Here is a 9,688-nt window from a genome sequence, read left to right as displayed (position 1 = left end):
GACTAATTGACTCTATAAAATTTGGGAAAGAATCCAAATCGTATGATTGAACAGATCAATATTATGATAGCTTATAATAAATATTTTTTAGTCAAGTCGGATACCATAAGTGTGGTAGAGTACTATTTGCTTTTGAATTAGTTATAGTAAATGTGACAGTGAATATCGTTTTTAACAGATCATTGTGTAGAATGTAGTTATTACAACGTGTAGTTTATATCGCTATTAAAATATTTATAACAGGCAACTAATATTCACAATTTACGATAAGAAATCTGCAACTGGTGGACTTGAAGTAGGCGTCACACCCGTAAATTGGAGCAAGACTAGTTCATATGTGACGATTGTACCAGCAATCTGAAATACAACAAATTTTAACTTTACTCTCTTTGGATTGAGTAAAGGCAATGTACACCGATTAGTTAATATTGCTACTAGAACACAAGTAAAGCAAGTTGTGATAAAAATGAATAGTATATTTATTTTATGTTTTTTAACTGTTTAACATTATTGTTAGAATCACTTACTGAGAGGACAAGGCCTTTCTTTATATTGAAGAACTGAAGTCCACTCAATGCCACCGTATCCCCGTGGACTTGATCCAGAAATCTTTGAATCTAGAAAATTATTTATTTATTAAACATAAATCTTTTGGGATATTGAAGGAAAGCATCCATACAATATTTCCCGGCGAATATAAAATGGATGAACCTCTGTCTGTGTACTTCGTGTACTTATTATTTCGAATGATACTTGATGCTTATTGAATACCTCAACACTGTATGAATTGTACGATACGTCGTACAAGCTGGTCGCCGGCTTACGACTGGCCGAGTACACTTCCGCCGCTATCAGAGATACCGCCAACGAACGCATTACCAGAAATATAAACGAATACATGAAGTATGTAGCTTGCTCATAACCGTATAGGGGTCTGAAAATCAAATTATAAAGTACTTAAATAAATTGTATAAAAACAGACATCATTTCTGTATTTAGTAAACTAAATTCATTGTCAAAAATAAGTCTTATTAAGATATGATTGGAATTTTCGTACCTGATGTCTTGAGCTCGACATAAAGGTGTCGCTTTTATACCATCCCTGTAATATTTTTACAGACGAATTAAACAGTTACAACTCTATATACATTTTACTTCGTGATATTCGTGTTTGTAAAAAGGGTCCTACAAAAATAAAAGGTTTTTCGTCCGACTAAAGTCTAGTCAAGTTATTCGATTTTCTTTATTTTTTGTTACTTGTTAATTCAATTGTACTTAACTCAATAAATTATAAAATTAAGGTTCCTCAAAATATTATAGAATGTTTGAGTGGTTTAGACAAAAATATTACATTAACTTGTGCGCTGTTCACTCGTTCACTAAATGTAAACAAATGCCAATATGGGTCTTGTTATCGGATACGAAGTACATCCGTTAATTACATACGTGACTGTGGCCGGAAGCTTCACAACTTCATTAACTATCCCTTGAAGGATTACGTTTGAATAGATCAAAACTTGGGGCTAATAATAACAGAAGTGGGACCCGGACGTCCTTATTGGATTTCCTCACTATGTTAATAGAGTTTGATACACGCTATGCCAATATTGGTTGAAGGCACTTGGACGGAAAACTTGTTTATTGTTGTTTGGCAAATATTTGATTTAGACTCACTTTAAAATGACAGGAATATTAAAGTGATTATTATTATGTTGTGGCTCAAACATTTAAAAATTTATCAGCAATATATGTTCTTCAAATTTTTAAGGCAAGTTAAATATTGAAGGAATAAAATGTGGAAATGAGAACAGAAAAGAAACTTTAAAAACTCAAGCAATGAAGAATTTCCAGTGAATTCAATGCTAAGTTCTAATCTATATTAAAACATTGTCATGTCCAATGTTAAAAAAATAAATCCCGATATATACGAAACGAGGATGGACCACTAGTTAGTCGTGATATTCCTCAATTGTTTTTAGCAAACTTACTTTAAAGTATTATACAGTTGTAAACAAATAAAGAATAGGTTGTTTGCGAATGATATGAAAATTATAGCTCCAATAGCTTCGTCCACACGCCGCACGAGAGACGCAGCTCGATTATAATCCTCACGGACTGTGCGCCAGAAATGTTGCGGCATATTCTGAAACATAAATATTACCTTAAGTAATTTCTGACGAAACGTTCCTACATAAACATGTCTCTCACATTATCTCTGAAAAAAAAAATTGCTATATTGTATGGGTGTTTTAGGAACATGTATTAGCTCGTCATTTGTTTCGGTTCGGTTTTTTTATTAGTGTCGGTTAACCGTCGAGGCTAATATATTGTGGCTAAATACCTAAACGTAGTAAAAATGTGAAAACAACCCACAGAGTCAATAACACAATATTAATATATTTAAATTGTAGTCATATTCTTACTTTTCCACGAACTTTAACAATTTTCTCATTGACTTGTTCGAGTCTTGATGTTAAATAAAAACTAATGCAGATTATAAATAAATCTGCAAAACTCCACGTAAATGTCAATTGTATGTTGAAAACCTGAAATTGATTACATGATTTTTATTACTGAGTTAGGTAAAGTAAAAATTAAATTTAAAATTAAACGTTCAAATACGTTATACTTTTACAAAACAAAGTTATTAAAACAGTAAAATTAAATTTAAATTTTTTAAATTATTTAAATTTTTAAAGTAAATAATTTAATTAATAATAATATAATAATAATATTCGTTAGGTCCATACACTTTCTCGACACCATTTTATTAACCTGTGTTAGAAATCCAATAAAATGATTGTAAGGCACAAATGCATAGACCCAAGGGAAGCTGTGCTTGACAAAGGCCTCGTATATATTCTTCTCCGGCTCGCAATCAATCACCGCCGCCAGTCCTGACAGATCTGAGAGGAAATGTTCAACTGCAAAATATAGATTTGATATTATACTTTCTATTCCATTACACTGCACAAAAGTAATTTTGTGTCATGGATTTTCCTCCCAACTATTATAGAATCCGAAGTTTTAATACTTTTTCTAGTTGTGTAAATGAATATTTGTTTTTGAGGTGAGTTTTTTTCTTTAAAACAGAAAAACAAATAGAATGGTTCAAATTACAAGCGTCTCTCACAATAACTAGAATCAAAAAGTAAAATACCTTAAGTATACTGTTAACTGTTACTTATGCGTACGGGATGAAGTTACTGGATTAGGTCCGCTGAGGACTGCATACTACGGAATTCCTATGTCCAGTTGTGGGCTGACCCAGACTGATGATGATGATGATGATGGTGGTGGTGATGGCGATGATGATGATGAAACAGTATGCACTCACCAAGTGCTAACACCAGTACAAGTATGCATGTCATGTTACATTTCTTGAGCAATGAATTGTCAATGTTGGGGCTGGTCGCTTCTGTCATTGAGATTTGCAAGCTAAGGCGCGGCCATTTTGATGCGATACGCAAAAATAATACCGTCGTTACAAAGTTTGAGCTGTAGAAAGCTAGAGTTGCTGCAAATTGGAACAAATGGAATAATAAAGATACAAAAGAGCTCAGTTAGTCCAAGTGTATCCTTAAAATTCAAGTCCAAAAATCTGCTGTCAAGAAAGATGCTCATCTTTCAACTCAATTTATCAACAATGTACATGAATCTGCTAAATCTATGCTTTGATTCATAAAATAATTAATTCATTAGATTATTTTCTCTCCAGTGTCCTTACATTATTGTATACTAGCTGTCGCCCGCGATTCCGTCCGCGCGAAATTAAAAAAATACGTTCTTTATTTTACGTATGTGTTCTTCCAGACTATGTTTTACATCTGTGCCAAATTACATCAACATTTGTTGAACCGTTCCGGAGATACCTTTAAAGAATCATCTGTCTAAACTTTCGCATTTATAACATTAGTAAGATAAAATATACATAATCAGTCAAACTGTCAACAGATGAGGTAGATGAGGGCGTTTTCTATAAAAAATGTATACGGTCAATTTGTTTAGAAGCGCGTCGCAGTAAACATCAAATGGGCTATGAAGAATAAAAGATGTTACTTCGTCATACATTTGAGCTCTTGAGATGAATATATAATGTTTCGGAGTTTTTGGTTCTGTAAAATTTGCCAACGAAGTGTGTGAAGTGTTGATGTTACTATTTATTTGTCGACTGACGACTTAATGGGTGTTTCCCGTTGGGCCCATCAGCTTACCGATCAATGGACTGTGGGAAACCCCTATCTAATCTAAAAAATTGGTAGTTCAAGGAACTGAACGATACAATATAACAATACTTAATCCGAACATACCCAAGGACCCGTTGATTAGTGGATAAAGATAACTTGAATTTTATTTAAAACTGACTTACTGTTAGAAGATAAGGACGTATCAGTATCCTTCAAATACTTCAATATTGATAAGAATAACATAGCAGCTTGTCCCAATATTGAAAAGATCGTATACAGGCATCGAGCTGAGCATAATTTAAATCTGAAAAAATATTTTAAAATGTTCACATATTAATTAATTAAGAAACGGCTTAACTCACGTTTGATCGTCCGGTGACGGTGCGAGACGCGACGCGACCGCGAAGTCTTCGGATTAAACACTCGCCCTGAAGATGGACCCCCGATGGATCCGAAACTAGTCGGTGCCGTCACCGGACGATCAAACGTGAGTTAAGCCGTTTCTTAATTAATTAATTATGATGTCTCACGAAAGTTTAAACAATTTAATTGTTAACATATTATTTATCACAGTGACAAGAAACATATTAAGACAAAACAATATAAAACTTCTCATATATTAAAAACGGAGGACATACAAGAAGAAGTAAGAAGTGATAGCTAATGATAAAATTTATAGTACTCAAAATCAATAGGAACTGCAGACTAAATAATTTATAAAACAGTCAAACTTGGAGAAAGCAAGAAAGCTCTAAAAGCGAGAGTAATTGTCCAGTCTCGACTGCCGAACTCTGTAAGCGAAGAGGATTTCTCGTTCCCATGGACTCCCGCCTATTAAGGTTCGACAGAATTATATATTTTTATTTATATCTAGGCTTTAAAGTTTTATAATTTTTTGCTCGAATAAGTTCTTTATGTCAACGTCTTTGCAAATCTTTGTCGTCGTCTTTGTTAAGTCTTTTTTTTTAATTGAAAAATGTTTGCACTTACTTAATTTTAGTTGCGTCGATGTCGAAAATTCCAAGAACGGGATTGAGACCAAAACATTGTCCTATCACCATTGGTAATTTCATTGCGGACTGAAACGTCGCTAATCGATGTTGATGTTGACTTCTAGAAATGATATCTTTTCGAAACATTTTGTTACAGAAGCCTAGAAATGTTACATAATTTTATCAAAAAAAAAAACGCGGGAAATTTTACCAAAAAAACAGGTTATTCAAATTTTTTTCTTTTTAATTAATTTAATTCCACACACATTTTTTTCCGTTATAATAGGTTAAACTTGACGTTGTGAAACTTATTTAGCAGATAAAATTTCTATTGATTTTGAATGGCTTTCGTCAAACTAATTGAAGTGCCATTCAGACCAGATAATATCTGATATCTAAATAAAGAATCGCTCTTGATATTTGATTTGTTGCTTGTTTTTTAGGAAAATTTTAAATTTAACTAAAAAAATGTGAGTAATGAAATTGGTAGATTCCAGAATGTAGATAATTATCAGAAGCTTTGATAAATTACAAAATGGATAATTTTCATAGCCAAAATTTCTTTTACAAGTCTTCATCGCATTGTCCCTGATAATATTTTTTATATATTACCACATAAATTAGTTTATTACTTACACTTCTTAATACGTCTTCAACTGGCCACTGGAAAGTTCGTGGAAAAGTCTTCTTTCAGCTTTTCTACTAAACTTACTATAAGAGAAGGGGGCAAACGAGCGGCGGGAACACCTAGGTGATCAACAATACCCATGGGCATCCGCACGTGAGGAACTGCAGATGCGTCGCCGTCCTTTAAGGAAATGATATGCTCGCTTCTTATAGGATCCTAAGTTGTATTGGTTTGGAAATACCGCCGAGGTTTAACCGTTTAACAACGAAGTAGGAACATAGTTTGCTAAATCAACACGTTAACGTAGCATCGACGTTTGTTATGACATTTAACAGCTAGATATTTTTGCAAGGGGCTTATGAAAATATTAGTTTGCAGCTACATTTCAATAATCCCTGTTGCAGCAAATGTTTTGTTGATACTTCCGAAATTTGCTTGAAGTTCATAATTTGTCATCGGTTCCCATCCAAGTTATATTTTTTGTATAGGATATGAATTGTCCTAAATCTTATCAATGTATATAAATTAACCTTATGTGGCGATGGGCAGAACACATTGTCCGTGGAACGGACGGCCGTTGGGCCGAAAAGTCCTAGAATGGCGGCCACGGATATGTCGATAGCGTAGGAGTGCTCTGGATATAGGCGGCACTGGATCGGGAAGGCCTACGTTCGGCAGTGAACGCATTCAGGCTGATAATGATGATTTTGAAGATGATGATTGATTTTGAAGAGCTTTAAATTTTTAACGAAACACTATCACAAAGAAGTCTCGCCCTTATCTCTAGGTAGAATCAGATCAATATCTACTACTCTTCCTTACATCTCTATCAGTCTCATATCTGAATCATCACCTTCTTAGTCTTCATAATTCATAATCTTCCTTTTTCACACAATACATCCATACTTAGTTCGGTCTTCCTCCATCTCTATTCACATTCATTCCCATCAAAGATATCTGAAAGTTTATATATAGATAAAAATGTACTAGGTCATTGTTTGTTTACACTGGACCGATTTCCGGGTTCGAAAGATAGTTGCCAGTTAATATTGATTTATTTTGTAGTCTGTAGGGATATGTGACCCTCCTCTTTGTTGTTAGATGCGGAAAGGGTTTGTCTGGATTCTTTGTGTGTTGGTAAATATTTATGGCCCAGTTTATTATATCGCAAAACTAAATCCCGTATACTATGTTTTACTTATCTGTGGTTTATTTATATCATATCTAGTTTGAGAAGAAAATAATTATTTGCTGAGATTATTTTAGTATTCATTGTAATTTCGTTTCATTTTGTATGGCAAATTCATTGGCACTATCGTATTGTTAACAATTAGAACAACTTACTAATATTATAAATACGAATGTTTAGAATTTAGATGGATGTTTGTTAGAAGGTATCACCGAAACGGCTCAACGGATGTTGATGAAATTTGGCATAGATGTAGTACATAGTCTGGAAGAACACATCGGCTACTTATTAAGCTTTTTTAATTCCACACGGACGGAGTCGCGGGTGACTGCTACTCACTTAACAAACAGAGACATCTGATTGGAATAATGTAATATTTATTACTTAAATTTTATTTTTATTTTTTACATTCATTTCTTGTTTCTTGGTTGTAAAAATTTCTTCAACTAGTTTTATACTTTTTCCTTCCACGTAATATTCCTGCTTTATGTTGAGCCTTTGTATATATTTATATTAAATTGCAACAAAACTAATTCATACGTTAAAAGAGTTCCAACTACCTGAAACAAAAAAAGTCTTTTATTGTTATCTTTTAATTTAGCCACATTGTTTATGGCTCACAATATTCATTTTTATTTAGTTTAATATCTGAACCTGCATTTGTTTTTTTAGCGTACTTTTTAAAATATTTATTTACCTTCAGCAAAGTACTTCTCGTGACATAAAAGTAGACACCACTCAGCGCGGTCGTTGTATAACGAATCTGACGAATGAATCTTTGAATCTGAGAACAGTAAAATTGAACAGTGAACATAAAAAAAACACTTTTACAAAAACTTGATCTTAATTTGTTATCTAATTTGAAATACAGGATTTAATTTAATTTCAAGAAATAAAACTAGAAAATTTCTGTCAAGTACTTAGATAGAGTTAAGGCGTCCAAAGGTCGACAAAAGACTCGATTTAAATTTAAAATAATTAATAGATGTATAAATAGCACAAGTTTCGCTAACTCACCTCGAGCGTATACTCAGATGCGGGAACATGTTCAATAACAAACAGCGGCTCCTGTGCGGCCCTGTATACGTTCGCCGCGAGTAAACACATCACACTAGCTCTCGTCATCAGAAACGTAAACGAGTAAATATAGTATGTCAAATGCAATACACTGTGAAAATTATTCATTTCAAAATTAATATGAAATTAGGAAAAATATTTATAAATTACAGAAATCTAAGGCTCTTTTAATAATTATATTATTTCAATAGATTATATTTAATGAAGTACTCACGATATAGAATTCTTATTTCCACTATCAATACCTAAAGGTAATCCGTTTCTGAAATTAAAAAAAAATCTGTCACTTTGATACAATAATACATTACTTTCAAATCATTAACATAATTTTCATTATAAATAATATCGCGCTCAATCGACGTAGGCATCTATCAAAAATCGCTACTTAAATAGGTCTCTTAACGCCTAACCCACATATTTAGGATCAATGAGATCGTAGGCCTATCTCGTAGATTGCTACGTCGTAGAACGTCCCTCTATACCATTAGAACCTAGTAGTTTACGCTATGAATATACCTTTTCTATTACCGCTTTAGTTTAATCATAATATAGAATTTTGAAATGTAAATTGAGCCTAATATAATTACGTCAAACTATTGAATAACTGCAGCGAGATGAAGAACAGGTTTATGAAAAATGACAGCAGCACCAGATAGCAGAATCTTGAATCAACTTCTTTGACCAAAGAGACGAGATGTGAGTAGAGCAATCTTATTTCTTCCCAACGAACTGATTTCTATGCAAAAAAATAAAACATGTGAATTGATTTAATGATTACTTTAACAGTCTCTCAGTGTAGATTTTAGATTTTTTAAATAAATAAATAAATACAAAATTATTGTAATTGGAAACGTACCGATTTTTCATTGTCATATATAATTTTATTCAAATCTTGTAAATATGCTGTCAAATAAATACTTATGCACATTATCATTACATCAGTAATGTTCCATAAAAATGTTGCTTGTACATTTACTACCTGAAATTAGATAAAAGTTTTATCTGTCAGAAGCGCGTCGGTAGCTCAGGGGTTAAGTACTTGACTTGTAATCTGCAGGTCCCGGATTCGAATCCCGCCATATACCAATATTTTTTTCAATTTTCCACTTGTGTTATAGGTGTATTTATCCGAGGTTCCTTCGGCGAAGGAAAATATCGTGATACAACCTGCACATGGCCTAGTCTTCAATTACTTAGGGTAGTATATGAGTTTTTAACCCAATGTATCAAAAAGACGTTTTACCCCAGGATATTGCTGCTAAAAATTACTTTTTAAAACATTTTCACCATGTCTCTACATTATCAATAATTTTTTCAAGATTTGTATTCTATTAAAATTATCTTACCACAAATGGTACAGCTTTCCATAGGCTGTAATTGGTTATATTAAAAATAAAAGGCATTGACGTTTTAAAATATTTTTCAATAACTTCATTGTTTATTGTGGAACTGTTTAATTCACCCTTAGCCGTATATAATCTTGACATAAGTGACAATATGTGTTCAACTGCAAAACACAAATTTTAAATTAGGAATTGTTTAAAAGTTGAAAAGCGATTAGATTGTGTTCTAAAAAAAACATTATTTGTTAATTAAATAAAAACCTGTACCCCAA

General features: G+C 32.7%; 2 protein-coding genes across 2 annotated transcripts; both read right to left on the bottom strand.

Annotated features, from left to right (window-relative positions):
- Positions 1-261: 261 nt before the first annotated feature.
- Positions 262-5,326, bottom strand: LOC106707789 (gustatory receptor for sugar taste 64e-like). Its single transcript, XM_045686545.1, has 10 exons — positions 5,178-5,326; positions 4,370-4,491; positions 3,338-3,517; positions 2,776-2,924; positions 2,424-2,546; positions 1,989-2,143; positions 1,058-1,102; positions 772-934; positions 528-617; positions 262-357 (listed from the first exon to the last, which is right to left on the bottom strand). Exons 1-10 carry the CDS (start codon positions 5,324-5,326, stop codon positions 262-264), a joined length of 1,272 nt encoding a protein of 423 aa, XP_045542501.1.
- A 2,155-nt stretch (positions 5,327-7,481) lies between these two features.
- Positions 7,482-9,476, bottom strand: LOC106707790 (gustatory receptor 5a for trehalose-like). Its single transcript, XM_045686544.1, has 6 exons — positions 9,420-9,476; positions 8,930-9,052; positions 8,661-8,809; positions 8,014-8,164; positions 7,694-7,780; positions 7,482-7,556 (listed from the first exon to the last, which is right to left on the bottom strand). The coding sequence occupies exons 1-6, from the start codon at positions 9,474-9,476 to the stop codon at positions 7,482-7,484; spliced, it is 642 nt and encodes a 213-aa protein (XP_045542500.1).
- Positions 9,477-9,688: the final 212 nt, after the last annotated feature.

Source organism: Papilio machaon, chromosome 3 (genome assembly GCF_912999745.1).
Source record: "Papilio machaon chromosome 3, ilPapMach1.1, whole genome shotgun sequence".
In the NCBI taxonomy this organism is placed as follows: Eukaryota; Metazoa; Arthropoda; class Insecta; order Lepidoptera; family Papilionidae; genus Papilio; species Papilio machaon.
This window is presented reverse-complemented; position numbering and strand designations above follow the sequence as displayed.